At 48.3% G+C, this 13,812-nt stretch overlaps 1 protein-coding gene across 1 annotated transcript; it reads left to right on the top strand.

The window, feature by feature from the left end:
• The first annotated feature begins 6,664 nt into the window (after positions 1–6,664).
• On the top strand, positions 6,665–7,574 carry LOC125534959 (probable calcium-binding protein CML15). The gene has a single exon (XM_048698022.1). The coding sequence runs from the start codon at positions 6,765–6,767 to the stop codon at positions 7,332–7,334; it is 570 nt and encodes a 189-aa protein (XP_048553979.1). The 5' UTR covers positions 6,665–6,764; the 3' UTR covers positions 7,335–7,574.
• Positions 7,575–13,812: the final 6,238 nt, after the last annotated feature.

The raw sequence follows: 13,812 nt of genomic DNA, 5'->3' as shown, positions 1-13,812 counted from the left end.
GCCCACACAGGGTATGTGGTCAACACGGTCGTTATGACACTCAAGCACAAGTATCACTTTTTCTTTAGCCTTATATGAAAGCCCATTGTAATGGAACCCACCTGACATATTTCTTCAGAACCTTTCCGGAGTTCACCACCAAACAATGGGGCAATGGCACACCCAAGGATTTGCGAGCACTATCTTTATTGATTCACTTTTAAAATAGGTTTTGTTTGTTATGCCGAAAATGCTCAATGGAGCTCGGCCTCCATGAAGGCCGAATTTGAAATGATCAAAACTCATATTTGCATATTTCATAAAATTCTAAAAAATAACACATATACTTAGAGAATAATGCACAAGTGGGTAAAATTTTAAGACGAAATACGCTAAAATGAGTGCTACAAAAAAAACAAATCTGAGGCATTTTAGTAGATGCACTATTCATCCTCAAAATCCATGTTTTTTTTCACAGATCACACTTCAAGGTATTTCATCCTGAAATTTTACACACATAGACATCACATCCTTGTTTACTTGTACATTTTTTCAGATTTTTTTGAAACCGACAAATTTATTATTATTTTTTTAAAATCCGGCCTCCATGGAGGCCGAGCTCCAAAACACCCCGCTCCAATTCTCAATGCAGCTAGGTTTCTATGGAGGCCGAATTTGAAATGATCAAAATTCAAATTTTCACGTTTCAAAAAAATAGAAAAAAAATACACACATACTTAGGGACATAATGCACAAGTGTGTAATTTTTCAAGAAACGAGTGCTACACACACACACAAAAACAAATCTTAGGTTTTTTACTAGATGCACTATTCATCCTCCGGGCTCCCAACCCCTCCCTCCCCTCCCCTCCGCCGCCGTTGGAGGAGGTCGCCGGGTAAAGCCCCAGGCGGCTGACAGCGGCGGCGGAGGCCCCTTTCCCTCACGCGTTCCTTTGGGTGAGGCGGGTCACCCGGGGCGCAGGGGCCCTCCTCCCCGATCTGAGTCGGCGCGGCAGCGCGGCCAATCTGAGTCCGCCAACGGCGCAGTGGTGGCGTGGTGATGGGAGGAGGCGGTGGAGCTGCGGGCTTCATGGAAGATCTGGTGGTGCCGGCTGCTCCGTGGGCGTGCTTGGTCGTGGCGGCGGAGGTCGCAGTGGACGGCAGCTTGGCCGGTCGGCAGCGGCGGAACATGGCCGGTGGCAGCGGCGAGGTTCTGTCTGGATCCCGGGACGGCGGCCCTGGAGGGTGGCGGCTGGTGAAGCTAGGGCTTCCCGTGGCGGCATGGTGTGGTGTAGTCCTTGTCCAAGGCGGATCTGTGACGGCGATCTGCTATGGATTGGTTCGGATCAGAGACGGTGACGAGCGCGCGGGATCCTTCTCGGCGGCCCTCGCGGCTTGGCGAGGCGGGGTGGGATCCCTCCTCCTAGGCTCCAGTGGTGGCACACTCAGGCAGTGGCCGGTGCGCCAGGGCTCCCACGGTCGCACTGTTGTTGCGGTTGGCCGCCGGATCTAGGCGGCTGGATCCGGGGCTTTGAAGGCGGTCGAGACGGTGCACAGGTTGTTGGGTGGATTTCTTGGGACGGATCCGGGTGAAAACCTAGTCTTCGGTCGATGGGCGGAGCCGGTGATGACGATGCCCTTATCATCGTTTCCTTCATGAAGGCATCATCGAGGTGAAGCTCCCAACTCCACTCAATACCTCCGGGGGAAACCCTAGATCAGCTGATCCGATGTTGGCGGCAATCATGTGTCATTACCCCCTTGGGGGCGGCATTCTTGGAGGTGCACTCGGCTTCGCGGGACCAGCGGACGGCTTCTTTGGTGGAGCGGTGCTTCATCCTACACATTGATGGCGACGGATCTCGATGGCGTGGCGCAGTGTAGATTCGGAGTTCGATGTGCGAGGATGGACTCGCGTAGGGGGACGAAGCTGTCTGGCATCATGGTGGCGTCGATGGCAGAGAGACCTGGCACGGTAGATGCAACAGTACAGCTCTGAAGATGGACTGCAGCGGCCTCATACCCGGCAGACGTCCTGGTTGAGGAGTGCGCCGGACTGGTAGGTACCCCATACCCGGCAGGCGTCCTAGTTGGGACCTCGGGTCTTAGATGTTTATGTTTGGCTGCGATGTCTGTTTGGTATTAGGCCCAGGCTATCAGCGCCCCTTCATCAATTGGATAGATGTAGCGATAGTTGTTGCTTAGACGGCGGCTTTAGTCTTACTGTTGTATGACGTTGTAAGGTATTGTGAGAATAATTAATAAAGTGGCCGCATGCATCGCCCAGATGCAGAGGCCGGGGGTCATCCTCCTTTTCTAAAAAAAATCCTCAAAGTCCATGAACTTGTCTTTTTTGCACAGATCGCTTTTCAAGGTATCTCATCCTGAAATTTTACATCCTTGTTTACTTGTACAATTATTTTCAGATTTTTCTGAAACTGAGAAGTTCAACTTTTGAATTTTTTCCAAAATTTTCGGCCTCCATGGAGGCTAAGCTCCAAAACACCCCACTCATTGTATTGTTATGTGGGTTATAGAAGAGATGGAAGATTTTGTCAAATATTATCAACAAACATGAACAATAGAAACTGAACTTGCTTGGAAATGGATACCTAATGGAGCTCCATGGGTGTGCATTATGAAAAGAAAATATGAAAGCAAATGATGATAATGAAGTCCGATAATGACTTGTTCAAGAAAAACAAAATATGAAAGAAATGATGCCAATGAAGTCCCGATTCTGAAAAGAAATGAAGCCTGATAAGAACCTGTTCAAGCAAAACCCAATATGAAAGCAAGTGACGCTAATGAGAAAGGATATTTGCAATATGATCATCTTTGCATGACTCTGGCTACACTGTTGCAGTTAATGGCAAGCAACTCTTTTTTGAAGTATTTCTGAAGATTAAGTATTTACATGTTGATGATCTCAATATGTTTTTTCTTATTCTCCATTTCAAGTTTGTCTCAACTAATGTACAGATGACAACTGACATAGTTTACAAAATGGGTGTGTCTAGAACTCAGTCGACTGAGACTTAACGAAGTCTCAGTCGAGTGGCGTCAACGTGTTTTTTTTGCTACAAGCGACATGGCTAGATGTCACAAATGGCAACGAAAAATGTTGCAATGGTATTGCTAGCAACAACAACAAATGCTACAGCTGTTCTAACTAAAATGCTACAACCGTCAATGAAGGATGTTGCAACCGGTGAGATGACGTGCTACAACCGAGGAGGGATGACATGCTTCAACCAACAAAACGAATGTTGCAGCCGGTATGAAAAAATGTTGCGTACGGTCAAAAAATTGTTGCATGGTCGACTGAGACTTCGTTAAATCTCAGTCGACTGATTTTTAGCAGGCCCGTTATAAAATTGTATTTCACAACTGACTTTCTCTCTTTTTTTTACTCTGTGCTATCTGAAAATAATTGGATAAAAGAAACACACAAGTTGCTCCATTGGTCCTACCAAATCAATTATATATGCTTCCACTCCAAAGGTATTGCTAATTAAGTCATTTTGGTCACCTATATGCTAGTTTTTATATGAAATGGAATTAAACCCTAGCAACTCAGTTTATTGGCCGATCTGTTTATTTGCCATGTGCACATGCTGGTAACCAGCTCATATGTGCATACAGTTCAAAACAGGGTGCTACTTGGGATCTTGAAACTAGTTACACCGTGGCATGGTTTAAGTCAGTTATGAAGCTGGTCCGAGGGATTAGGACTGAACCTGAACATATGGCTCTAAAATGTTTAACCTAGAACCTGAGACACTAGCATGGTGATTTTGACATTTTACACAACCTGAAGCTAGTTTTCTAGCTTCTGTTCTATTCTGGCAACCTGAACTCTAGAGCTACAGATATTTGGTAAACGACCATGCGTACAACAGGATGACAACCTGAACTCTAGAGTTACTGAATTTTTTAGAGTGACTGAGGTTCGGTTAATCGGTTTAACCAGTACTGCTTGTACAACAGGATGAGTCTTCACTGTATTATGTTTCCAGAGATGAGCAGATGAACTTGTACGGTTATCACTCCGTGATCTTGGCGCCACATAAACCATTAGAGGAAGATGCTTGTGCAGCTATGATGCACTCGTACGACACCTGAACTTCTGAACTTCACACAGGTGAAGGGTTGGCATTTGCTAGTAGAGTACTTGGCATGTTAAAAAGGGCCTGAACCGTATGGTTCAGTCCATTCCCCTCCATTACTCGATAAAATGATGCAAATCTGATCATTTGAGTGAGAGTAGTCGAAGCTGAATACAGACTGAATATTACCCAGCGTAGACGAAACTGAATACAGACTGAGAGTACGCTTGGTCTCAGCACATTTGAGATCATCGGATTCGGATGTATAACCATGTACCTTCCCCTACATTACTGGATAAAAGGAATTAAATTTTATCTTTGACATGCCTCTCTTAATTGGTCAGCAAATCAAGATGTTAGGCGTCTGAAGGGCACAAGCATTTTCAGTATGCCTAAACTGATAGTAGCAGATATGTGGTTACCTCACGTAAGCAAGTCATACATGTAAGTCATAAGCTACACTTTTGCAGTAATCTATGCATTGTAGCGCTGCCACATCATTAATTAGTTCATTTACTCATAAGTTTTTCCTTACATTCATTTTTTTTTACAATATATATGTGTTAGGCGACAGTACTACACCTATGTAGTTCATCATTCATATTTTATTGTTAGAAATGACAATTTTATAACTGCAATTCAAAAGTTCTTTCCCCTTTTTATACTCTTTATATTTTATATTGTCTTTTAAGCTTAAACCCTCTGATGTTCATTTACCTTGCTTTTTTCTGTTAACAATGCTTTTCATTAGCAACGCGCGGGCATGCGTACGGAGCACAGAATAAAGCGCAGCTTCGTCCTTGCCTACGGCACCTCGCACGGGTGAGCCAAAGTTCATCCCGTCCTCCTCCACTCTGCGCTGCACGACATGCCAGTCGGCAGCCGTGGGTTAAGAATCGAGGAAGCCCCCTCGCAAAAAAATAAAAAAAATCGAGGAACCCGCACATCCTTTCTCTGCATTCCACGATAGCACGCACGGAAGCTTCCCTGCTTCTTCTCAGAATTCGGGAATGAGTGCTCATGCATGGCGACGGATGGGTATATCTCTCCGTCCCTCGTATCTCGATCCTCCATCTGTCGATTAACGGTGCATGTCGACTTGACTTTGACTGCCGAGCTGCAGAAGAACATTCTAGAACGCAATGAGCGAAAAGGACCAGGGGGAGAAAAGAGAAGAGAAAACACGTGGTCTCTCCGCGCGGACCGGATGACACGTGCCCACACGGCGCAGTTCCACGCCTCTCTTTTTTTGACCAAGACGCCGGCCATTCCTTATCGTGACAGTGACAGGCTAAGCTATAGGGGGAATCTTGGCAGCTTGATGATTAGCCGCTGCCATGGTCCGGGCGGCGGAGATATTTTTCAGAAAGAGCCAAACCGGTTCTTGTTGTCGCGTCAAAGGAAAGAATCAGAGGTTGCCACACACACAAATAAAATAGAGAGGAAAAGAATCGGTTCTCCTTCACGTCCATGGCAACTATCGCCTTCTCTGATTTCTGATCCTGTCTTGGAACAGATTACGATGCGCACTATGGACGTGCGCGCGAATTGGCTGCTCTACCTCTACGAGATCATCTGTGTCGTCAGGCTGGGCTCAAAAGCGAAGCAAACCCTGGTGATGCTCGCCACGCAAGCGATCGACACGCCGCGCATCTGCAGCGGCCTCGCCGTTGGTGTAAACGACGGGCCGCTCCTTCCCGTCGTCCCGTGCAGTCATGTCTCCTAACAAATCCACGACGACGACGACATGGCGATAGGACGTGGCACCACCTCCTCTCCCGTCGTCTCACACCCACCACCAACGGGGCCCCGGCCCCCGGTTTCGCAGCCACCAGCCGAGGGCGACGCGACCCACAGATCCCAGACCCCGCCGCGCGGACGGCCTCCACGTCGCCCCCGGACCGCGACGCGGCAGCTAGCCAGAGAGCGTACGGAGCACCCAAGCTAGTGCCTACCGCCCGGCAAAACGCGACAGAGAGAGCCCTGGTAGCCGCTGCGGGTCGCCTGCCCCGGCCTCGCTCACGGTCGCGATCACGGCCACGTAGGCCCGGCACAGTGAACAAGTGGTTTGGACGCGTACGGCCGAATTTTCACCACCTCGTATTGTAAAAAGGTCGTCGCGGCGCCGCCGATGCTGCGTGTGACAAACGAGGCTTGACGACTTGGCTTGCACCGCACGCGTGGTCGGTAGCTCGCGGTAAAGAAAGAAACAAAGAAACAAAGGAGTCCCGGTAGGATAGGTACCGCCACCGCCGCTGTACGCGCTCCCGCCGCAAAGCTCCAGCCGGTAGTCGGTATTCCCCCGCTCCTCCCCGCCGCAAAAACAGGGGCGCGGGTCGCGTCCGCCATGCCCTGGCATGGCATGGCGGCCCTATCCGTATGGGAGCAAAACCCAACGGAAAAGACGCGCAAACAACTCCGTCCGCGCCACTCCGAAAGGTTAGGCGTCGGGAGCCTTCCCGACCCCCGCTGGCCCCACCTGTCAGCCCCGCCTCCGCTCACGCGCAACCGAATCCTTAACGGCAGCAACAACCCAAAACCGCGTCCTCCCGCCCTCCCTCCTATAAGTACGCCCCGCCTCCAACCTCCAGATCCTCAACCCGCCTGTTAACCTCACAACATCATCCAATCCAGACCTCCCACTCGATCGCGCAGCGACAGCACCCTCTCCCGTCCATGGGCAAGATGCGCGCGCTCTTCTCCCGCAGCCGCAGCGGCGGCCGCGCCAGCCGCTCCTCCTCCACCAAGTCATCGTCGACGCCGCCGTCGCCGGCGCGGTCGCCCTCTGTGCGGGAGGACGAGATGGAGCGCGTGTTCCGCAAGTTCGACGCCGACGGCGACGGCAGGATCTCGCGGGCCGAGCTGGCGGCGCTGTTCGAGAGCGTGGGCCACGCGGTCACGGACGACGAGGTGTCGCGCATGATGGAGGAGGCCGACTCGGACGGCGACGGCTACATCAGCCTCGCCGAGTTCGCCGCCATCAACGCCGCGCCCGACGCCGCCGTCGAGGAGGACCTCCGGCACGCCTTCCGCGTCTTCGACGCCGACGGCAACGGCGTCATCTCCCCCGCCGAGCTCGCGCGCGTGCTGCGCGGCCTCGGCGAGGCCGCCACCGTCGCGCAGTGCCGCCGCATGATCGAGGGCGTCGACCGCAACGGCGACGGCCTCGTCTCCTTCGACGAGTTCAAGCTCATGATGGCCAACGGCAAAGGCTTCGGCCTCGCCCAGGCCAACGTCCGCGCCTGAACCAACCTCAAGACGTGCACTCGGCTACCGGTCGCTTGTTTCCTTCATTCTTTTGCGAGACCCTGTAAATACCACCGCCAAATACTTACTACGTGCTCTATTAGCTAGTCGCAGATCACACGAACATTATCGGTGTGCCATTATTTTGCTGTGTATATATAATGTATCGGAACTGTCGGATCGACACTGAAGAATAATCCTCCATGTCGATTTTTATGTCAGCTTGTGTATTTGGCGTCAGATTTTCACTTCTTCTCATTCATCAGATAATGTCCACGAGTCTCGTAGAGTCGTAGTATAATGCTTCCGCTTTCTGCAGTTTTATGTCAAAATTCTACTCCCGGCCGGATGACTTTGTGAAGTTATGAAGAGGGAGCGAGCTTCATGTGAAATATACGAACCTGTAAACGAAAGGGACATGTCGATGTGACCCAGGCTGGCTCGCTGCCGTTGTTTTCGTCAAGAGAATTATTCTGCCCGAGTAGCGTGAACAACAAAACCTGAAGTTGCAGCCCGAACTTGCAATACCTCTGATGAAATTTACGGTTGAGCTAAAGCTGCAGTTCTAAAAACAATGACACGACGCCAAGAATCTAGATTCGGTTAATTTTATACTCGTAGCAATGTAGCATAAGGTTTTACCTGTTTATTGAACAGGTGGAGTTTACTGTTGGATATGAGTATTGATTGACGATGACTTGGTACAATTTTTTACTGTCAAAAATAGGTGCCCTGGTGCAGTTGCATAGGTTTTATACTTGTAGTACCCCCCGACAATTAATGGCTCAATGGCCCTGAACTTTCGAAGCTTACCGGTATGGATACACGGTTTGACACTGATAGTGCATCAGAAACAAATTGATGGAGTACCCATGATACCGCGTCCGAAGAAAAGGGAAATGGAGTAGTACCATGATCATCTGTAGAACATGCAGATGACGCTACCTAAGAGGATATATCAGACCACGCGTAAGGACAGACAGCCCACGACCTCCCCATCTTCACTGAGATCACGCAGCCGCCGGGACAGATAACCCACGAGCCACCTAGCCCCTCATCTTCAGCAACATTCCAGTTAGAACATGCCTTCATCAGAAAGGTCCAGCTCTGACAAGATCATCTACTAGCATGCAGTGTATCATTCCACAGGCAATTAGTAGAACAGGCAAGTGGCGGCTCGCAAGAACATATTTTTTTTTTCGAAACGGCGCGCAAGAACATATGGCCCAAGTGGCAATTACTTGGACAAGAAACAAGTTATAAACTCCACGTTTGGCCGCCATGCCTCATACTGGATTCAGTCACGGGAGCCGATGAAGGAAACATAGCGAAAACGTTGTGCATGCATGGGCACCAAACAGAGCTGGGACTGAGAACAGGAACCACCGGCGAAATTGGCATAACACTGTACTAGTACTACCCCCGTCCCTTTGCAATTGCTCGATCATTTCACTGGACTAGTATAGTTGTTCTAGGTGCGACTTCCCGGTTTCCATAGTTGGTGGGCGTCCCTCCGCGGCAGGCTGGAAATTTACAAAAGTTTGCAAAAGGATATGGTCAAGCAGCTGGTACGTACTACGTGCCTTCAGTCATTCATTATATCTCAGCTAGCCTCAGATTCAAGTAAGTTTCCTACCCAGCGGAGGCACAAGAGTTTTGTTCCTTCCTCTCGTTTTTGGGAACCTGAGTCCGAAAGCCCTGCACAAGGGCTGGTATCTTACTGAAAGAAAGAAGTTTGTGACGTGACATTCGGTTAGCTTAGCTGGCTGATCGATGGCTTTCGCGCTGCAGGAAATGTCAAGGCAACTTCTTGCTCATCTGGCCAGCTGCTTTCCTTGTTTTGGCAGTTCGTTCGGCAGACGCCTCGATCTGCCGGCCAAACCGAACACCTACGGCCGGTTGGGCTCCGCTCGTGGCAGGAATCGGCGCAGAGTTGGTGGATGTCAACGTTTGGTTGCCCTGCGAGTTTTGCGAGTGGCGAAGTTGCCGGGGCGCCTTACCGTGAACGGCAATGCGCAGCGTACGTTCTTGGGGTTTCTGCGTCTAGAAAGGTCCGTATATGCAGATGGGCAAACACCAAATAGCGCGTTTGGCTGCCGTGCAAATGGGGCTGCCACGGCACCAGCCTTGTATGGTTTCTCCTTCGGATCTCTCCTTCAGAGGCGAAGCTGTGCTGCCCTCGGTGCGGGTAGTGAGTTCTGGCACGGATCTTCATTTGTTCCTGCACGGCTTCTGCGGTGAGGGTTGAGTCAACATTCGTCTATAGCAGGGCCGTCTCCAGAAATTTAGGGGCCCGGGGCGAATATCAAAATAAGGGCCTAACTTTTTTGTAATAAATCATATAATTGAAGAACTAACGTAAGCAAAGCATAGTCTCACTTAATTATATAACTTCAAATATGACTTATTTGGTACAATATCTAGAAAATATATCAAATACTAATGGTATAAAATAGTAAGGAATGGTACTGCCTTTGAAGCACCGGAATCATATTTCCTTCCGGGATGCACGAGTCTTTCTGTTTAATAAATTAAAACTTAATCTGAATCAATTCAAACTATATGAACTATAGCCCCTTTATATAGCTAAGAAAATGTAAAAAGACTTCACCTAGATGTAAGATTTTGAAATTTTCATTTAACAAAAAAGTAGCCTACATTAGCAAAATAAATTAGGGCTTTCTCTACAAGGACTTACGTTTGGCAGGATGATGCGCCGTGGGGCGTGGCCGCCTGGCCGATCGGCTGCTGCGTACGCACGTCCTAGTTTGACCTTGTGTCTTCCTTCTGCCATCGTCGCCTTGCTCGATACTATCGGTCGGCCAGGCACCCAGCCGTCGTCGCCCTGTTGCCTTTCCATGTGCGTGCGATCGGGATTCTGATTTTTTTTCAGAAAGTATTGGGATCGTAATTGGGAGATGAGAGTTAGGGAAATGAACTGGCGTGCTGCAGGGGCTCCGTGCGTGGCTGCTAGAATGGGCTGGCTAGAGTGTGTTTTTTACTGGGCCTTCTACTTTTCACATATATGTACACATATAACTTGCTGGATTGGGGGCCCCCAAAATTTTGGAGCCCTGTGCGGTCGGCCAATTTGGCCTCCCTCATCAACGGGCCTGGTCTACAGCGAAGTCAGAGTCGCTTGCTCAGGGATTAGGGGTATTGATGACGTGTGCTTGGGGAAAGGTAATGATGATGACATATGTGTGCTAGCTCGACGAGGCACTCCGTATAGGTGTGTGTGGGGTATCTTGTGTGTGTGCTGTTCGGCGGATTGTGACGGTTTTCGTCTGGTTTTTCATTAATTGACCGGACAATTCTCTTCTGCTTATTTAATAGATGAGGCAAATCTTTTGCTTTCGTTTTGAAAAAAAAATTAAGGCTGTCAGCTGCAATTTCTCCCTGTTTTTGGTTGCATGTGCAAGGCCTCGGATCAAGCCCCAGGGAGGAAACGGGCCTGTTCGAGCTCTCGCGGGCGAAGAAAGTGGCTACGTAGGTGCAACCTCAGCAATTCTCAAAAAAAAAGGTGCAGCCTCAGCTTTTTTTAGGGCTCAGTGCAGCCTCAACTAGGAGACCTCCTATATGGTGTGTGTTGCGCCCCCAGTCGCGGCAGTGCGCACCCCCGCCCTGTTGGGCTGACCCATGCGTGGGGCGAGTACTCTTTTTTTTATATTTTTTGTTTTTGTTCTATTCTATATTCAAATGGTTCGGGAATGGTTCTAAAATTCAAAATATTGTGAATTGTCATAAAAACAATTCTTGAATTCAAAAATGTTTGCGATTCAAAAGAATGAACATTTTTTATAATGATGGACATTTTTTATATTTCAGGAACAAAAATTCAGTTTAATGAACATTTTTTTAGGTCGGGGTGAGATCAAAAGAGGCAGCCAAACTTAATAACATCTACAATTGTGATAATGTGGAGTCTATGAGCATGCTTCACATGAGAAGAGCCCAATTTTTTCACCTTGCCAGAGCCGGTACGACAAGACAATGCACTTAGGCACATGGGTTTGCTCCCAAATAACATTCCCACGAGTTTGAAGAGCAAGTTACAATGTTCTTTCATGTTGTAGGTCATAACAAGAGGTTTAGAGTGATTCCCAACACCTTTAGATGATTCCCCAGTATTTTAGGCAAGCGTTGTATGAAAATGGTGAGCTGTGAGCCAACTGGTGAGACATCTTCGAAGATATGATTGGTTATTTGGTTTACCTTAGGACTTTGGCCTCACGATTATTAATTATGGAGATGGTTGCCCCTTCCCCCCTTTTTAAAAAGGAAAAAAGTGTTGGTTATCAAAGAATGGAAGGTACTTAGCCACCTCGGAAAATTGGGTTAGAACTCACCCTGGTCTTGTTGTTGTTAGGACGCACGAGTCCATGAGGCCTAGGAAATTCTGTCTAGATACATGGGTTCCCAAGCTCCTGGACCCCCGCCCCCTGGTTGCACATGAACTATCTGGATACCCTGGGTCCTTAGGGTCTAGGGTTTGTTCCCCTCTAGATACCCAAGGTCGCGAGGTTCATAGCCAGGCAACGACTATATCTTTGTGGTGGGATACTCATCCTTCTTCCACCTTCAGCCCTAATCTTCATTCTTAAGCTTCTCTACCATTGGCAAACCTTGAAAGATTGAGTCATCTTCATCCCTCCACTCAAACACGACTAAACTTTATAAAGACTGAAAGAGAATACCCGATCTACACCTCCACCAAATCAATTTATGATCCCCATACTTTCTCACCACCAAACTTGTTACTCTTGAAGATTTGGGACTCCTAGGCAGCATGAGTCAAGCTCGGAAGCTTACTTGCTTGTGGTGTGCTTCGAGGAGTTTGTAAAGGTCCGATGGTCCCCTTCAAGACCAGTCATGAGTGATTTGAGGCTCATCCATTGGGGGCGACTTAAAGACAAACTAGGGTGAACCAGTTGGTGGTGTTCATGAGCTTTGCTTCCGCACCTCTCAAACGAAGATTAGCACTCCACAAGAGTGTGAACTTAGGGATACATCCGCATCTTCAGCTTGTGTGGTTTATCCATTCACACACCTTTATTTGTGTTTATTTGCTAGCTAGCTTGTTGCTCTTGGTTATCTTGTTTACTAGCTTTCTTGTCATATAGGTTGTTCTCATTGTAGACTGCATATCTATACAACTTACTTTATCTGAACGATCCATAAAATTGGTAATTAAGCTAAAAAATGTAGTCTCATATTCACCCCCTCTAGTTGATCTCTTCGATCCTTTCAGTAAGAAACAATAATTGATTAATGTCCCAGAGTATGTAACTATTTTAAAGATAACATTTGGGTCCTCGCGATCACTGGCAGAGCCTCATGGAGGCCAAAGGGGGCCATGACCCCCCTTCGAAAATTGAAAAAATAGTACTAACCATTAGGCCCAACCGACACATACTTTTCTCTCTCCTCCCTCTCCTTTCCCCCAAACCGGCTACCTACTAGGCACTAGTTGCATGCGACTATCGCTATTGCTGGGCATTGGCTGCCTGCTGCTGTTGGTCGTTGCCTTCCTTCTCTTCCTGTTGTTGGGCCCTGGTTCATGCCCCTTCTCCTTCTCAGTCTCAGTTCTTGGTTTTTGGTTACTGTCTACTGTGCACACTGCGGTCAGCTGATGAACTAAATGGTACTGATTGCCGTAGGACAAGACCATAGGAGCAAGGTGTGTTTCAAAATCAATTGAAGAAATATGGTTCAATGATGTTCAGAGACTTGTTGGGAATCGTTGCATGGAAAACAAAAAAAATTCTACGCACACGCAATGATCTATCCATGGAGATGCATAACAACGAGGGGGAGAGTGTGTCTACGTACCCTCGTAGACCATAAGCGGAAGCGTTTCACAACACGGTTGATGTAGTCAAACTTCTTCTGACGTCAACAGATCAAGTACAGAACGCACGGCACCTCCGTGTTCTGCACATGTTCAGCTCGGTGACGTCCCTCACCTTCTTGATCTAGCAAGTCGTCGAGGTAGTAGACGAGTTCCGTCAGCACGATGGCGTGGTGATGATGATGGTGAAGTGATCCTCGCAGGGCTTCTCCTAAGCACTACAAAAATATAATCGAGTGTGTAAACGATTGAGGGGGGCGCCGCACACGGCTAGGCAATTGTCTGGTGTGCGCTAGGGGGATCAGAATAATATTCTGATCACAACCTGAACTGTCAGAGTAAATAGCTTGAACTTCCCTCTGTACGAACCTGACCTTCGGGCTATCTTCGCAATTGTGCCTTCTACCACGAGTTTATCTGATTATTCATGTTGTTTGTGATGTAAGTGTAATGTGGACATGTTTTTTTATCTAAATGTTTGTTTTGATTCGGAATCTAGCTCGTTGGCGGATTTGCTCTCGAGCGGTGATGAACATGGGTTTGTTACAAGTTTGTTGCATGTACTGGATGATCTAGAATCTCTAACAGGATGAGAAATGGGTATTGGAATCTAGCTCGTTGGCGGAT

Source organism: Triticum urartu, chromosome 1 (assembly GCF_003073215.2).
Source record: "Triticum urartu cultivar G1812 chromosome 1, Tu2.1, whole genome shotgun sequence".
NCBI classification, from domain to species: Eukaryota; Viridiplantae; Streptophyta; class Magnoliopsida; order Poales; family Poaceae; genus Triticum; species Triticum urartu.
Note: the sequence above shows the minus strand (reverse complement) of the source record. Positions and strands in the feature narration are given on the sequence as shown.